At 49.2% G+C, this 18,272-nt stretch overlaps 1 protein-coding gene across 1 annotated transcript; it reads left to right on the forward strand.

Moving 5' to 3' along the window:
* The first annotated feature begins 3,524 nt into the window (after nt 1-3,524).
* IL19 (interleukin 19) lies at nt 3,525-10,711 on the forward strand. Its single transcript, XM_004756191.3, has 6 exons — nt 3,525-3,565; nt 5,789-5,935; nt 6,089-6,154; nt 8,467-8,619; nt 9,514-9,588; nt 10,536-10,711. Exons 2-6 carry the CDS (start codon nt 5,792-5,794, stop codon nt 10,629-10,631), a joined length of 534 nt encoding a protein of 177 aa, XP_004756248.1. The 5' UTR covers nt 3,525-3,565; nt 5,789-5,791; the 3' UTR covers nt 10,632-10,711.
* The last annotated feature ends 7,561 nt before the right edge of the window (nt 10,712-18,272 follow it).

Raw genomic sequence — 18,272 nt, forward strand, 5'->3', positions numbered from 1 at the left:
AATCCATTAGCATAAGGTGTCAAACAGGATCTGAGGCTCTAGATCAGCAGATCTACCCTTGACTGGAGCCCTGTGGTTGAGAAAGAAGAAGGCACAGCCAGGTGTTTGTAGTAGAGGTACCCAACTTGTCCTCCTCTCTCCCACAAGGCAGGATCAGCCAGTTCAGATTTCCTTAGGTCATGGACTTCCTGGGTGAAGGCAAGTCAGAACATCTTCGCTTGGGAGAGTTACATCACCTCTCCTGCTAAACAGGCTTGCGGTTCCCCAGAGCTTTGTGTTCTGTTCCACTCCACATGATCCTAAGATAAGAAAGCAGCATGGGGTTAGGAAGGGCACTGAGCTAGAAATCAAGAGATGGAGGTTTGAGAGCAGGGCGCCACTTCTTCACTGTGTGGGCTGGTTCACGTCTTCCTCTGCTCATTGCTGTAATGGGAATGCTGAGATGAGCGCTCTCTGCTATCCTTTCTGACTCTCATTTATAAATCCCAAACAAAGGAGAAAGTTTTTAAGTCCAAAGTCCCCAAGGACTGAGAAATTGATCCTTTATTTTTTTGCTTTATTTTCACAGCTATATACAAACTCCAAATATATCTTTATAATCCAAATCTATTTATCAAGACCGTTCAACATTTATATTCTTTTTATGTTCCTATTTACTTCCCAGATAGAATATCCATTCATCAGTACCAACATTTCTTTCCTTTACAGACCCTGTCCCTATCATTCTTTCTAGTACCAACATTTCTTTCTTTTACAGACCCTTTCTCTATCATTCTCACAATGATATGCTGAAATCATTCATATAAGCCCTACCCATGTTGTTCAGATCACTCAGTAGGGTCCCACCACTCAACTGAATGGGGCTTCATTCCCATAAAAGACAGTGGGCATGGTGCCCTCTGGAGTTGTGCAAGGCCTGGCTCACTTCTTGTCTGTTGTCCAGGATTTAGCACTTAGAGGAGTGGGCCAGCTGCACTCTTTTATGAAGAGGAAATTACCTTGGCACCACCATGAGCCGTTCATGAAGTTGGAGAGGATAGGGGGTGAGGACGGGGGATTGGAAGGCGTGAGGGAGCTGTGTCCAGGACACATCAAGCTCAGAGCATTCTCCTGGAAGTCTTCCTTCACATTCTTTCTGCTTCCGCATGTACCAGATGGGAAATTGAACTCTGGTATTCCAGCTGTGGAATACCAACTGGTTTTAGAAGATCCAACACTAAGGTTAGACATAGCCCCACATTTATGGATCAAATCCACGGTTTGACTGCAATCCTGGAAGGGATGCCGTTCCATCGTAATCTATATTCTCACTTTAAGTATTATATTGTTAGGCAGCAAGGCTCAGGATGGAGGGAAATCATCGTTGTCTCTCCCTGCTCCCAACTGAAGGCCTCAAAAGGGGACTGTCAAATTAATAACAAGGGTTACCATTTTTTAAATTAAAAAAAAAAAATTTAAGTAAGCTCCACAGCCAGCATGAAGCCAAGCATGCTTGAACTCACGACCCTGAGATCATGACCTCAGCTGAGATCGAGAGTCTGATGCTTAACCATCTGAGCCATCCAGCTGCCCCAAAGGTTACCATTTTTGAACCCCCTATTATGTGCCAGGTCATTTAACTCTGCACATGCTGCCCACACAACACATATTCAGTAGGCACAATCAGCACCATTTTGCAAAGGAAGAAATAAAGGCTCAGAGATGAACTGTCTCCCCTCCAGTCTGCCAGCCACGGGGAGCAGAGGTGGGCAGCTAGAGTCCCAACCACTGGGATGTTCTGTGTGTTGGAAAGAAGCTATAAACACATCACATATTTTTCCTTCTGCTGCAAGTTCCCTGATATGACATCCTTGCCCTGAAATGAAAGCTGGGTTGGAACATACAGTCTGAACACATGAGGGGTTGAATACAGGGTGAGAGCCAGAAGGGACAGTTTTGCAATCACGTAGCACTTGGGGCTGGGCCACCATCTGGGAGCTATGAGCCAGGAGGCTCAGGCCAGGCTGGGAACCCAGCAGCAACCTTCCTGTCCAGCCCCTCTGTGGAGAAACAGGGCTGGCTGGGGGGGGGGGGGGCGGGCGGGGAAATCTCTGGAACCAAGAGAGCTCCTTTCTCCCTGCCAGAAGGAACAGAGAGACACCTATTAGCTCCTAACAAAGGTGCCTTCTCCTTCTTCAGGTGCCTGGCACACGGCATTGGAATAAAGAATATTTATGGGGTACTTATCATGAATCAAGTCCATTAGCTCATTCCGACCCTCATAGTTTATTTTGCTTATTTTATTGGGCTTCAGAGAAGTCATAAACAGCTTGTCTAAGGTCTCACAGAGAAGAGAGGAAGGCAGGGTATAAATCTAGAGGTATACTGTGGTCATTATAATCATGTATTGTATTTTTAGGACATGTATTAAATCATTAAGTCCAAGATGCTGGACAAGGTTTGTAGCCCTCATAGCTTCTTGCCCTCACACTTACCCCATAAAAAGTCCTCAGACTTCCCTGTTCCTCTTTCTTCTCTGCCGGTGTCCTGCCCACCCCTCCCCCATCTCGCTGCATAGAAGGTCCACCCCAGCCTGTTGTCCAAAGGGCCAGTGGGTCTCTTGTAATTGTAGCCCATCTTCATTGAGAGTGCTTCGTTTGGTAAAAACAAGCTCTGCTTATTTGGGGATGTCATGCTCGGGGAGGAAACTTTTTACAACCTACGCTTCCCTCGACATCACCCCAAACCCTGCTCCTCGGAGAAGTCACGATGTAGAGTTTGTATACGAAGAGTAATTAGGATGGAGGGTCTTCTGTTCCAAGAGCAAGGACTCTAGGCTCAGTTCCTGAGTCTGCCACCGGCTGCTAAGCTCTTCCACTTCCTCATTTTCCCACTTTCTACTTCTCATTTTCTCTCCCTGCACTGATCGAGATGAAAGGGTCCTCCAAGCGACATGAGGAAGAGGAAAGAGATGGTGGCCTAGTAGGTACATTTCTGAGAGGGGGGAAAGAGGTTTCCCATAAGGTTAAACAAAATAATGCATGTAGAGCATTTCGCTAGCACCTGGCACCAAAAGGTGTTCAACAGCTGTATGAAGCTTCGGGCAGAGGAAGGGTGCCGGGACCAAGGACACCTGCACGGTTTCCTGGGGCTGGCTGCTGTCAGGGTGGGGCCGGCAGGAGAGTATTTTGCTGAGTTTGCCTGCAGGGTACAGTTGGTGGCTTGCCATAGCTCTCAGGAAAGTGACCTAACTTGGATTTTTCTGTATGGACACAGAATTGCAAGAAATTCTCATTTGCATGGAGATGGGGAGTTCATTCTTCCTAGAAGCTGCATGTCAAAACCCAGAAGAAAGAGGCATTTCTTAATAATGATTAATCAGCTGTATCTCAAAGAAGCAAGAAAACAATTAGGGAAATGAGATACTAAGGAAACAAGGAGAAAAATAATCTCCCAAAGGTGGACCCACCCAGTAAACCTTGACAGCATTTCCTCCTATCCACCTGCATAAAAGTGACCAGCCCTTTTTGAGGGACGAAGGGCAGACAGAGAAGACACAGGGGTGGCTGGAAGCACCTGGTGAGAGGTGAGGCGCTCCCCGGGCCGCACACCGTCCTAGCCCTCGGCCCTCACTGCTGCAGAGATGTGACCTGTGGACATCGTGTATGGCCTGGGGAGTTTGTAGGACGGGGAAGGGTATGCCATGGAGAGGACGAGCCTCCTCGTACCTTGTTCTCGATGAGCAAGGATGGAGAACGGGGAAGAAGGAGGGCCGGAGGAAGGGAAGAGGAAGCAACCTACGATTGACTACAAGCTTTTTGTTCTAGGAGCTGTGCTGGGCATTTGATATCTTTTCTTTTTTAAAATAAGGCTTTGCTATATTAAATAGAAGGAGCACGGTTGGTTCAGTGGGACTGGATCCGAAAGGCGCTCCTGTCTGTCTAGTGGGAGGGAAGCTGCTGGGATATCCAGCGGAGGCCCCGGATATCCAGCTGCTACTGTCCATGGACACTGCGGCGGCAAACACCGCCGGCTTGAGCGCCAGCCTGTCTGTCTCCCGACGCTGGCTCTGCGGCTTACTGGCTTCCTACCGTGGGCAGGTGTCGTCGCTTCCTGTGTCAGTTTCCTCTTGAGTAAAATGGGGACAGAAACCACTCACCTCACAAGGTGGCTAAGAAAATTGTTAGAAATTCTAGGCACAATGCCCCCCCCCCCACGTGGCATGTATGATAAACATTAGCTATTATTGTCTCTGAATCGGCTGAGATGTCTGGGCTCACCTACCCGAGGTAAGGTCCTCTGCATGAGGTCCTAGGCTCCTGGCATGGGGGTGATCAGAGGATGTCCCACTGCTTCTTAGAGTCGTCTTGTCAGAGGAAAAACTGTGCTCTCTTCCCAGTCACTTGACTTTCTAGAAGTGTCCTAGTTGCCTCTCGGTGGGGATAGAGCTGTGGGAGACTTTACAGTCTTCCCTGCCAATAGGAGTCTGTTTTCCCGCTTTGGAAGAAAGAGGAATGAAGAAGCCCTTTGACACGATGCCTGCGCCACGGTGAGGTCTCGCTCTACAGCTGTGCCCTCGTGGGGATGATGCCGAGTTACTAAGACACGAGGCAAAATGGTTTTCGAAACAGGATTTGCTCTTTCTTGGCTTTCTGGAGAAGAGCCTGGGAATTCCGGGGAAGACTGGGGAATGGTGGTGGGGAGTGGGGTCTGCCGAGGCTCACAGTCTCACACATGTCTTTGCAGCTCTGGCATGGGAAGCGATGGTGAGGAGTGGGTGGAGGGCTCCTCAGTTCCTGCAGCTGGCTTCCTAGCTTGTGCACAGCCACCGGTCTCTCCCCTTCTCTCTCTCTCTCTCTCTCTCTCTCTCACACACACACACACACACACACACAGCTGGAAGCCAGAACTCTGGGCAGGCACCATGGAGGATGCTGGGCAGAGGGCTGATCTCATCACACACGCTGTCCTAAGCCTTCTCTTGAAGGCTAAGCCCTGGGCTAGTGCTGGGGCAAGTCAGGGGAAGAGACTTTTCTCCGTGTGTCCGCATGAAACCATAGAGTGGTAACATGGGAGGGATAGAGAGGACGGAGGCAGGGAGGGTGATGGGATTAGAAGAGTCTGGCCCCCCCCTAGGACAAGTGAGCTGCACACAGGTCTCTCACAGCCCCTGGGCTCAGTGAGTGACAGAGTGGGAGCTGACAACTTGCCCGCTTCTCTCACTTCACTGCGGCTCATTCGTTGATTGGAGGTGTCTTGTGCTTCTCTTTCCCATCTTCTCCGGAAGGTGACATCTTCATAGTTGGCTTCAGACAGATGATTTTAAGCAGATACACATTGGGGGTTTATAACAAAAGGGTGTCGCCTATTTCAGGAGCAAACATTTAAAAAATGTGCTTTTAGGGTTTTTCAGATCTGTTGCCTAATTCCCAGGGCGTATTACCAACCCTGTTTTTCCTATTTAAGTTATTAAAAACAATGCTTTTCATCCCTGTTGACAAAAATGAGCCTGTTGAGTCATAATGGAGTGATATCCACACAAATAGACTCCCTGGGACTTGAGAGAGCCCTGTATTGTGCTTTCTGGGGTGAAGGTGGGGGCACCGGGGGAGGGAGAGCGCTCATTCAGTTGATTCAAGAAAAACAGAGGAGGAGACACATGACCATGAACTCCACAAGGCTGAGGTACTGAGTCTCGTTTTCTTGGCTGCTGTCTGGCGTGCCTTGTGAGGTACAGAGGAGAGCTTGGCCAGGGGTCCCCATTGCTTTCCCCTCTCAACGGGGCAGCTGACCTCCCCCCTTCCTGCAGGACATGAAGGCACAGCGTGTTTCCCTCTGGCTCGTGGCTGCTATGTTCTTCCTGTGCTCAGTGCACACCCGAGGTCTGAGAAGGTGTCTGATCTCCATGGACATACACCATATAGAAGAGACTTTCCAGGAAATCAAAAAAACCATCGTGAGTATGGGTTCAGGGTGAAGGTGTGGGCAAGGGAGCGTGTCTTACCTTCCATCTTCATTTGAAGAGCAAGTTCCTTTTCATTATCCTTTGATTCTCAGGGGGACACGGAGTACTCATGGCTTGTGTCTGTCCTTATGTTTCCCTCCATAGCAAGCTAAGGACACCTTCCAAAATGTCACCATCCTGTCCACACCAGAGACCCTGCATAGCATCAAGGTATTGGCTTGGATCTGCTCTTTCTGTATTTTTATTTTTATGGTGAAATGTCCCTGGGCTGAGAGAGAAATCTCCACTCTGTCTTCTTCTCCTTCTCCAATCTCTACTTTCTAAATATGCCCGGTTTCTTATTTGCCAGCTGATGTGTTCATGCACACTTGTGTCTCAGGGACTTGGAAACCCCTAGGATGGACCCGAGAAGTGCCACTTATCTATAGAGGGATTTTGGGGTGCCACATGCTCAAATGTGACAGGTTGTCTGTGGGTCAGGATGATTCTGGAAGTTTTCACGGGGGAGCCAAGAAAATGAACAGTGACTTAAAAACTGAGTTGGCTCTGGGTCAGTGGATAAAGGAGGAAGGAGTCTGGAGATCAGGGAGAATGTGTGTGAGATCAGTGAATGTGTATTAGGGGACAGTGAGGCAACCAGACCAGGCTTGTGGCATGAGGGTCGGGCAGGTGAGTGAGGTGAGGGTAAGAGGAGGAAGTAGAAAAATACACTGAAGTCATTTTACTAAGAGCTTCAAAGCCAGGCTGAGCCTTGACCTTGTAATACAGCAATAAGGGGTCCTGCAGGTTCTCGAGCCAAAGACGGTATGACCCACAGCATCTTTCAGAAAGACTGTCTGGTGATGTTCCTTACAATAGAAAATGTGAGGCCAAAAGGCAGTAAAGAGATATTCCAACTCTCCAAATGAGAGGTGTTGGGTGTGTTACGAAGCAGTTAGGCTTACAAGGCGAGAATTCACTTTATAGAATGCAGTCACTGAGAAGCACCCTTAAAAATGAGCTCCTCCAGTCCTTGTAAGCATTGTAGAAAGATTCAGGTTGTTTTTTGTTGTTGTTGTTTGTTTGTTTGTTTTTCCAGATATTTATCTGCCAGAGTGTGCAAGATAGTTGCAATGAGTTACTCTTTCTTTTTCTTTTGGCTTCTCTGAGCGAGATAATTCTTCTAGGCAGTATTGGGCCTGATCTATTCGTAGGAAATAGATGTAGCCACTTACTAAATACTATTCCAGCCCGCTGTATGAGAGACTCACAGGATAGCACAGTGGGAAGGGACCCAGGGGGCTACCTATTCCAAAGCCATCATTTTCAAATGAGCAAATCGCTAGCTTGGGAGAGAAAATGACCAGTCAATGGTTGAGCCAGTGGCTGATCCCAAGCTCCCTCTGTCTCCAGATTCTTTCTCCTCTCTAGATCCAGAAATAGCTGATGGGGCAGGAGAGTCAATGAGGAGGCAGGTTTTTATCCATTTCTCCCTCCCCTCCCCTGCTCCCTGATAAAACAAAGGTGTTTCGCTTTTTTGCTCCTTTGGTTAAGGGAACCAGCAGGAGAGAACAAGGAGAAGGGTTTTGCCATTGAGGAAAAGCTGCCTGTGGGGTCAAGGAGGCTTTGCTGCTTTAATGTTAATGAAGATGGACGCCCTGTCCCACTCATGCTTCATACTTTATACCCCTCCTTCTCAGCCTGCGCTATAAACCTCCTGCCAGGCAACTCATTGGCTCTCAACGCAGGGTGTAAATTGCTAGAAGGAAATTCAGCCCTGCCAACTGCTGAGCTGTATCCTGGGAATTCAAGCACGCCCCCCTCCCCGGCCGTCCCTTAGAGACACAGACACCCTGCCAGCTGCAGACCCACCCAGAAGTACACGTTCCTACAGCTGTCAGTTTCCATTCTTGCAAATCTTTGCTCCATTCAAAGGATCCCTGCAGTTTAAACAGGACAGATCGGGGTGGTGGGGGGAGCAGAGCAGAGAGGGCAGGATAAATGCGATGTCATTACGGTGCAAGCAATTGTGCCCAGCACACACCGGGTGTGCAAGAGCTCCTGATACGTATACACAGGAATTTGTGCAATGTTGATGGGTGGGAGCGGGTACGGAGGGCGGACCACAGCACAGCAGAAGGAAGTACTTTTCCAGAAAGCTGCTCAGATGTGGATCCTTTCAAAAGGGAGACACCAAATTCCTGCAAGGGTTTAAGCTGAAGTGAGTGATGGCGTGTGGGGATGCTGTAGAGAGGGTTCTAGTCTGTGACTGGGCTCATTGCTTGCTGTTATATTTCCTGGCCATAAAAAAAAAAAAAAACAAAAACGAAAGAAAGAAAGAAAGGGCAATCTCTCCTTGGTGCTTTCATCATAAGTAGCTTTGATGTGGTGAGAGGACACGGATACTCTGAGACCAACATGAATTTATAAAACTGACCTTTAGCTATTTTGTTCCTTGATGCCCTTACTCAGATAGGCTGCTTTGGTCTCTGAGATGGTAAGAGAAGATAGTCGCTGGGGCTTTCTCTAACCTGTGTCTGTAGCCCTTAGACGTATGCTGTATGACCAAGAACCTCCTGGCATTTTACGTGGACAAGGTATTCAAGGACCATCAGGAGCGGAACCCTCAGATCTTGAGAAAAATCAGCAGCATTGCCAACTCTTTCCTCTATATGAAGAAGGCTCTGCAACGATGTGTGAGTGACCACCTCAGGACTCTCTGTTCCCCCACGGCCCCAGGGAGGGTCCAGGACATGCTGATCCCGCTTGGCTTGTTGTAGTAGTTCCTAGACTCAAGGGAAATCCCCTGCCCTATCATCCAGGGGAGAACCATCCAGAACCTCCTCCTTAGGGCTTCCTTCCAGCTGATTCCTCAGCAGATCCCATTTCCTCATGGATAATCCTCCTGGGGTGACCTTCTGTCAAAGTATTCCTTCAGCGACCTCAGTGCTGGCCTGTGACAGAGGCACGCCCAGGCGCCCAGGCTTATCATACGACTCTCTCTAGTTTCTTTGTCCGTGGCCCTTTGGGGTTTCCATACCCATGGACCTCTGGGTTGCTCCATCCTATAATCTGTCCCTGAGGGTTGTCTATAAATTCATTGTGCTCTATTAGAAACAAACACCAGAAATGAAACCAAACCCAAACAAACCCACAAGAACTTAGACCAGGAGAAACCCCGGGTTCCAGCCCCGACCCTGCCACAGTGTGACTTTGTGGCGAATTCTCTCCCCTTTCTGTGCCTTGGATTCTAAAGTTGTCAGAAGAAGTCATGACCCCTGCCGTACTTACCTTAAGATTCATTTAATCAGTTATTTAATTCACTAATCCAGTAAATAACTTAGTGCCTAATGGGGTGCTGCATTCACCAGGTGGTGACGAGGCAGATTTGTCCCCCACTTTCCTGGCCCTTCCAGTCGGGCGAGCTGCAAACCCAGAAAAGCCCTGGTCAAACACAGGGTGACTCTGTCAACAGACTCTTGTCCCGCTCGCTGCTCCAACCCGAGCTGACCCTCCTGAGCCACCTGGGGCAGAAAAGGCGGGCCGGGTGGGAAGGTCCTCTGATGGCTCCTTCCTCCACTGGATCTCAGCAGGAGCAGAGGCAGTGTCACTGCAGGGATGAAGCCACCAATGCCACCAGAATCATCCATGACAACTATGATCAGGTAAGGGTAGGCAGGGGGAGATGCGGAAGACGGAGACGGGCCGTGGGACCCTGATGGAGAGTGTGCCAACCCTTTTGCCTCCTCTCCATGCAGAGTTGCTTGTTCCCTTGTCGTGTTCATTGCTGGTCTTCCCAATTCTGTGTGTCCGCAAGGAATGTGTTGGTCTTAGCCCCTTGACTAATTTCCTGGGCTCCCCTTCTCAACCCCCACCATTTCTTCTGCCTTTACATATCAGAACTAATGAATCAGAACTAAATATTGAGGGAAAGCACGCACACCATTTCAGATGGGGGTGACACAGAGGGAGCCAAGATCCTCAATGAACACATTACCTGCTAGGCGTCACTGTGGTCGGAAACCGCCACCAGCATTCTGTGGGCTGATGGAGAACAGTGCTTCTCCCGCACATGCAAGAGAGAATGCACACCTCATCTAGAGGTAGAGCAGAACTGGTGCTTCGCACATGCGTCCTTTGGAGACTTGGCCAAAATAAAATGCAGGTTCTGATGTAGTAGGTATGGAACGAGGCCTGAGAGTCTGCATTTCAACCACACTCCCAACCGATGTCAGTGCTTTAAGAAGGCAGGAGGTGGGAGTCTGGTCATGGCCATGCTGTGTTTGGAGAGGCTGCCCAGCATCAGTTATAACTGGCTAAGACTCGTACTGTTCTTGCCATGGACCAGCTGTTCTCCCAAGCGCGCTGCAGATATCAGCACACGTGTTCCTCACAGCGATGCTACGAGCCAGTATCTGCATTTGACAAACTAAGAAACGAGGGACAACAATTTGGGTTTCCTGTTAGAAAAATAATCTAGGGTACCTAGGCTCCGCCAATATAATGGATGGGTAAAAGGAAAACCTCCTGATGACTGGAACATGGGGAAAGATTTGAAAACAATCACAGGGTCCAGAAAGGCAGGTTCTTGTGATGATTTGCCTGGTTTCAGCTGGAGGTCCGGTCTGCCGCCATTAAGTCGCTGGGAGAGCTTGACGTCTTTCTAGCCTGGATTGACAAGAATCATCAAGGACCTTCTGCGGCCTGAAGACCAGGAAGCTAACACCCGGGATGAGGGGGTATGGGAGGGGTGTGGGTTGGGACAGCCCCTGTAAGGCTGCCGGAGGGGAGGGAGATGGGGAAGACCTCGTTTTATGCAGATGAGGGAATTCCGCAGAAACCTCTTTCCGCTTTGGAATTCTTTCCTGTGAGGCTGGGGTATTGCAGGGGAAAATTTAGGTTTGGACAGATATCTCCCAGTGGGGCTGCAAGCCGCCCTGGCTGGGCCCAGGCTGCCTGAAAGCAGCCAAATAGTCTGCTGTCATATTTATAATAAACCGACCTGTGGGAAGGCCCCGCGGGCCATCGCGGCGGGAACGGGTGGGCTTCCCCCTAATTTATTGTGCGCTTGTTTATCCCGTGTCTGTGATGCGAGCCGAGCGATGTCCTGTAGTGCATATTGTACGGACTGATTTTCCTGAATAAACTCAACTCTCTGCCAGTCAGTGGAACTGTCTTCTCATTCAGCAAGGGCCAGCCAAGGACTCCTAAGTGGTGGTGATTAGAAGCGAAAGGTGCCTTAAAGAACGCACATAGGGGGGCGCCTGGGTGGCTCAGTGGGTTAAAGCCTCTGCCTTCGTTCGTCTCAGGTCATGATCCCAGGGTTCTGGGATCGAGCCTTGCCTTGGGCTCTCTGCTCAGCAGGGAGCCTGCTTCCCCCACTCTCTTTCTGCCTGCCTCTCTGCCTACTTGTGATGTCTGCCTGTCAAATAAATAAATAAATAAATAAATAAATAAATAAATAAAATCTTTAAAGAAAAAAAAAATGCACATAGGTAGGGAAACCGAGGCTCGAAAGGGGTAAGAATCACTGAGTCCCAAGGCGAGTCAGAGCAGAGCAGGGCTTGGCATTGGGTCTCTAAAGCCCTCCACCTAATGATCTAGAAGGTGGACGTGGGGCCCCTGACCGCCGGCCTCTTGATATCACTCCGCCTCTCTCTGTCTCTGTGCCTTTCTGTCTTTGAATGTCATTTCTTTCTTACTGCTTCCAACCTAGATACATCTCCGACCCTACATTCGTCCTCCATGGGCTAGAGGTTGTGCTAGAGAGAAGGTGTTTCTGACACAGGGGTGGTTGTCCTGCTGACAACGCGGGGCAGGGGCAGCCCAAGGCATGGACTATGCTGGGTAGAGCAGTAGCCCGGGCTACAGCGGAGAGAGGCCCAAATGGGCACCATCTTCTAGAAGGACATTCCTCATGCGGTTAGCAGCCGTAACAGCTGACCCTAAGCACCTGCCATGTGCCGGGTGCTGTGCCGAGCCCTTTCTCGTCACCTCCCCGGGTTATCATCTGTGCTGTGAGTGGCTGCCCGAAGCGTCCTCTCTTCACTGCTACCCAAGGAAGAGATCCCACAGGGCTCGCTTCCATGGACAGAACAAGATCTCTGAAGTCAGACGCGCTGGCTCCAAGCCCTTGTGACTTGGCATAAACTACTTGATGTCTCTGTCTCAGCGCCCTCTTCTGTAAAGGTGGGGGCAATGCCACCAATGTCAAATTGTTGCTGTGAGCATCAGGTGTGGTGAAGCACCCCAGCCCCCTCACTGCCTACACCCTGTCCTTCCCGCCCCCCCCCCCCCGCCCTGGCGAACCCAGCAAGGTTCTAGCTGCACCTTGGGGTTGGTGGAGGGGGAAGAAAGTGCCAACCAGGAGCCAAGGGCTGGTGTTGAGGCTTCTCTAGACGTGAACTGCCTGGGGCAAGAAACTGTCTTTCTTTGGTCCTTAGTCCTCTGGAATGTGGAAAATGACCGCTTTTCATTTAAAAGCCAGAGTCATCAACACAGCCTAGAGAGCCCTGTGATCTGTCCCCAAGGCCTCCCCAGCTTTGTTTCTCTAACGATGCCCTGACTGCCGGCGTGTGGGGCTCCCTCCGACCCTGCCATCCTGGCCTGTGATCTGTGTTCCCCAAACACCCCGGTCAAGCTCTCATCTTAGGGCCTTCGCACGTTGTGGGCACATGTATGGGTCATCAGAGGTCGGGTTAAAAAAAAAAAAAAGATCCAGCATCACGTTCTGATGGGATGAATAAGTTATGAAGAGGAAGCGGAACTGTTCGTTGAGGATTCCACCTTTGCAAGGTGACCTTGGGTAGATATCCATCCTGAGGCGCCTGGAGGAGGGCAGGACCAGCTTCATCAGAACATTTCTGATATTTTATGGCTGCCTTGAGGCCCACTTGAACCCAGACATCTTCCCCTTTAGGCTTTTATTCAAAGGTATCTTATGGATGAACAAACCCCTCATTTCCACCTTTAGCACATCTGAGACCCCTTTCCTGCTTCCCCAGCATCCTACTTTGTTACCTGTTTCCCTACTCAGGTGTAAGCTCCATGAGGGCGAGGATAGTTTGGTTTTTTTCACTGCCTGGCACTTACTAGGTGTTAAATTCACATTTCTTGAGTAAATGACCTGGATGAACTTAAATGATGATAATAGCAAACATTTATATAGGGCTTTCTATGTGGCAGGCTATGGTCTAAAAAATACACATAATGTACTATAATAAATATATTTATTTTATTTAATTCTCCCAACCATCCTCTAGCAGTTCTGAGAATGAAATAAAATGCCGGGGGGGGGGGAGGGGGGAAGGCCACTGCTTTGAATCCTAGCAACACAGGTAATTAAACTCCAAGGAGGAAACTGGGGCACAGAGAACTTAAGTAAGAGACCCGAAGTCACACAGCTCCCAAGCAGCAGAGCCAGGGAACCTGGTTTCAGGATGAGCTACAATGTTAGCAATGATGGCCACATGCTGAGTGCTCACCCTGTGCCAGGCGCTGAGGTGAAAACTTGAGGTACCATTTCTCCTTCATTCCTCATGATGCTCTGTAAGGTAAAGATGATTGACCAACCCAATTCTACAGATGAAGAGAGCTAAAGCTTAAGGAGTTTCATTCACACCTACGGTCATGCAGGTGGTTGTGGAACTGGGATTCAAATTTGGGATCCTACTCCAAAACCAGAGCCCTCGGTCATGATGGAATGTCATCTTGGGCAAGCATGGAGAGAAAACCCTTTCCCGGCATCGTGGGCTGCACCTGCCAGGTTGCAGAAGCAGTAAAAGAGGAGGAGGAGAGCCGGGGCAGGAGGGGGAGGAAGGAGTAGGGAAGGAGAAGATCTCTCTCCCACTCTCTTTCCTTCTGTATCTCTTGTTTGTGGGTTTTACTTTGTCCCCTTCGCTGGTGCATCTGTCCTTTCCTTCCTTCCTGACTTAAAGAATGTCTCCTGACTCTTTCGTAGGCCACAGGGGGTCTGGAACAGAATTGTGATTTTGGTTTTGATATTGTTGTTTTTTGTTGGTTTGTTTGTTTTCTGTTTTCACAGAGCTGGTGTTTAATACTTGGGTGCCGAGGAACCAAGTATAAAATTCTCCCCTAAACCATCCGCTCTGAGTCCTTTATGAGATGCTAGGCACCCTTGCAAACTCAGGGCTCAGCTTTCACTGCTAAGGTGCCAAGGGAGGCACCCCACAGCAGGTGGCAGGACCACGGCAGGTGCCTTACATACAGGATCTCTCTCGAGTCCCAGAGGAGCAGAGGCGGTCAGAGGTCTTACCCTCAAGTGAGCAGTGAAAGAGGCTGAGGCTCAGGAAGGTGGGAAATCGCATGGCTAAGGGACGGCAGATGGAGACAGTAAATCCAGGTTCCATCTTCCTGGCTCCAGGACTCTCTCCCCTTGCTGCTAGGAGAGTTCACTTTATCTTGGGCAAGACTATATAATCTGGGACCTAGATTACTATGCCGGATGCAAGCAACGCAGATCCTTAACCCCAGACGTACAAAAAAGGACCTGGACTTACTAGCAGCAATTCTGTAAAGCTGCACACTAATTCATGGGCCAACACAGAGCAAAGAAGCAGAGGCCAAGTTCTGAACGTGTCACATGATGTTCCTGGTCCAGCTGAGAGTCTGGACTCCTGGAGGACACTGTCTTCTCTTTCCATCTTCCAGAGCCAGGCATGCACAGGGCGACTGTCTTTTAGAGCTGTGGCCTTGTCGGAAAGATGGGCCAAGAGAGTAAGAAGATAGGCTTTTGTGTGAAATCCTGCCCCTGCCCTTACTGTATGACCTCGGGCAATCTACTTAATCTGAGCCTGTTTCCTTCTCAGTACAAATGTAGGAGAGAGCCGACTCCCAGATTATGAGGCTCAGGACATCATCTATAGTAGATATGTATAGTAGATGTGTAGTAGGTGCTCATTAAAGATGATGGTTGTTCCTAATGATTTCTTACCTTTTCTAATTTTATTTCCCATAAAACACTGTTGTTTTGGGAAAGCCTTACTCTTACAGGTTTTTTAAACTAGCAAGTGAGACCAGAGTAAAGGTACTGGCCTCTGGATCTGCACTCCGCAAGGCGGTCAGCTGAGTCCCTGAGAGGGAATGTGCATTTCTGTGCAGACAGCCAGGCTCCAGCTGTCTTTCTGAATCTCTCTACTCCTCAGACACCCTCATGAACTCATTCTGCCTCAGTCACAGACTTATCCCAGTGTGGAACCCCTCCCTTGCCCTGGCTGGACCTTGCCTCATTCATGCCCAGCACAATCCCTGGTGCCTACAGATCACGGGCGATCTCTGAGGCAGATGGGACTGAATGCCCGACTAGGGGCAGACACAGACTCATTCCTGGAGGGAGGTTTGGGGACCAGCATATTGCATTTGGCCAAGGAGTTTCGGGGAGGATAACTTCTTAAAAAGCTGTTATGAAGGAGCTCTAGGACATTCTAGAGAGAGTATCTACTTCCAGTCCTGTTTCGGAGAGCCACTTGGTTAGCCCAGTCTCAGAACTCGGCCATGAGCCACCATCTGTAGACTAGGGTGTCATAGAAGAGACCTTCTCTATGCAGGAATATGGCTTGATCCAGGCATGGGGCCCGGGAGAGGGCTCAGAAGCCAGCATTTACCATGAGGGACGTTTGCCCCAGCATGCCCCGAGTCTGGATATCTCTGTCTGATCACTTTCTTAGGTACTAAGAAGACTCTGTGCCTCAGTTTCCTTACTTGGAAAATGAAAAGAATAATCATACCCACCTTATGGGTTGCCTGAGGATAAAATGAGTTAATATATTATGAAGGATTCAGTGCCTGGAATTCAGTAAGTGCTACAAACAACAAAAGAGCCTCTGGTCACGTTCTGTTGCTGTCCTATCTCTGCCCTAACCTGGGATGAGCTTCCTAAGATCCATAGTTCCATTCCAGGGACAGAAAGTCGTCTTCCTCTCGCTCCTTCCTCTCCACCCCCACGCCACCCCCCTTTGGGTTCTTTGGGGCCCAGAGCGGTTTTCCAGTGTTTGACAAGTCAGAGATCCGTTAGTGTCCATCTCCTCTTTCCAGACTGTGCTCCCGGGGGACGGCTGCAGGGTGAATGGCTGCTCTCAGTATAGGAACAGATTAACGCGTGCCTGAAGACAAGCCAATCCCGGCTGTCTAGGCAGCTCCCTCTCTCAGGAAACCCGTGGCTTTGCTTTTCGGCTGCCTAAGACATGCCTTGTCCTCCACGGATACATCTGTTTGGTACCCTTGTTTTAGCCTAGAACAAGGAGTCCGTTTTCCACTCTGTCTAGCTTCCCTAGCTTTGGGTTTGATTTTGCCTCTGATTGTTGTCTTCTGGTCTTCAAGTCCATATCCTGAAGCCTTCAGGTCAGCGCCTCCCATCCCTCTCCGGGGCCAGCCAGCCCCTCAGGTATCTTGCTCACCTAGATCCCTGCTTCCCTGGGAGCAGCACAGTCCCGAGGGGCCCGGCCACAGCATGCTGTCTGCTCTGACAGACCAGCCCCAGCACCTTCACTCTTGGGCAGGGAGTTCTCAGTTTTTTGGACCAGCAGCCCTGGGAGCCAGGAGAAAGGACTTAAGAAGTACCGACTTCACCTCTTCCTCACCTCCTCAGTGTCTTGAACAGATCCACACCCAGCCCAGGAAGGGTGCAGTGGAACTCCGGAGGGGGTGTTCTGAGTGCAGATGACGCCCACCGGTAGAGACCTCGGGAGGACAGCGCTGAGGCAATGGGGTTATGCCTGCGGAGCTAGAAATGAGGTCTGAGTGGACAGTGTTGGGACGGCAGAGAGCTTAGTCTCTGTGGAGAACCAGTGCCTGAAAAAGGGCTTTGAATCTAGTTAGGGAAATGGATCACTAAGCAAGACAGCTGAGCTGCTCTGAACTGTGCAGTGTTGACCTCAGCATCACCAAAGGAAACTGGTCCTTGGTTCTTAGAAATGGAAGATCTCAAAGAGCCGCTTCTTTAGACTGATGTTCACCGTTCATGGCATTGACCCTTTTCAACGTTCTGCGATACCTCCCTAACCCACCCAACACCCCCAGGAGGACCCTCCCTCAGGTACAGAAGCAACTTCTGCTTCAGAAACTTTGTTCTAACTATCCCACTGCAAGGAGCAAGGGTCCTTCTGCTCCTGCCACAGCCTCTCCATCCCCAAACCTCACAAAATCATTAGTTCTTCAAAGCCTTTCTCAAACCGGGCTCTCTCTAAGAAACCAACTCAGATAAGAAGTAATCTCCATACCCCCCCCCCCCAACCTCCAGTGGCTATGATGAGCACAGACTCTGCATTTTCTAGGAATGTCCTGATAACAACCTCTCCCATCATCTCCATAAATAACCTCCTCCTTCTCCCACTTCATGTCACGATTGGGAATGTGTGATTAATATACCAGTGGGTCTTTGCACCTGCCATTAGATCCAGGGATCTCAAACTTCTGTGTGCTCTGGACCTCCTTGGCACACAGCAAAGCCTATGGATCCTACTCAGAATAATATTTTTAAATGCATAAAATAATACATAGGATTATAAAAGAAATCAATTATATTAAAATACAGCTATCAAAATACAGAATGACAACAGGTAATATAAAATGAATATCCTTTTTTATTAATGCATTAACAAGAGAGTACAGACAGGCAGGCCTAAAAACTACTGGCATTTCTAAGTAGTGATGAGTAAAAATGATATTTTGTAGTGTCTGAAATAACTGTAATATGATACAAAAATATTTGTGGTTTCTGTTAAATGACTAAGTCACAAGTACTGCTAATACTCTTCTGGTTTGTATTTATTTCCTATTCTCATAATCAAAGAAAATGCTAAATTTTTATTAGAGGTTAGGGGAAAGAAAAGATCTGGGTTTTTTTTCATCCAACTTCTCCCAGGCTATGATCTCCCATATTAAAGGCTCTGTTCCCCTACAATGCTCTGAGTCCCACAAGAGGTCCCGAGACACAGGTCTTTTCACTTGGGTGCTCTGGGGTCATCCAGCTCAGTGCCCACACCTGAGAGCCCACACCTGGGAGTCTCCATGCTTGTTGGTGGAACTAAAAGGCAAAGAATTACATTCATCCCTGTTCTTCTAGATGAGGAAACTTAATTCAAGGCCACGTCTGGACTTTTGTTCCCAGAGTCCATGTCCAGGGGAGGGTTTTCCCAGTGATTCTCACTTGCAGGCAGAGGCTGGAGGAATTAGCCAACTCTGGGGTAGGCTATGTCAGAGGAAATCTCAAGAGAAAGGGCGGCAGCAAGTCAAGCTGGTTAAATAGAGCAAGATGGAAAGACACAGGAAAAGGAAATGACGTCACCCGTTTTACAGGCTTTGAGGACAGGGAACTGAAAATGTGCGCTTC

This window comes from Mustela putorius, unplaced genomic scaffold, assembly GCF_011764305.1.
Source record: "Mustela putorius furo isolate JIRA1106 unplaced genomic scaffold, ASM1176430v1.1 tig00001012_pilon_pilon_pilon, whole genome shotgun sequence".
NCBI classification, from domain to species: domain Eukaryota; kingdom Metazoa; phylum Chordata; class Mammalia; order Carnivora; family Mustelidae; genus Mustela; species Mustela putorius.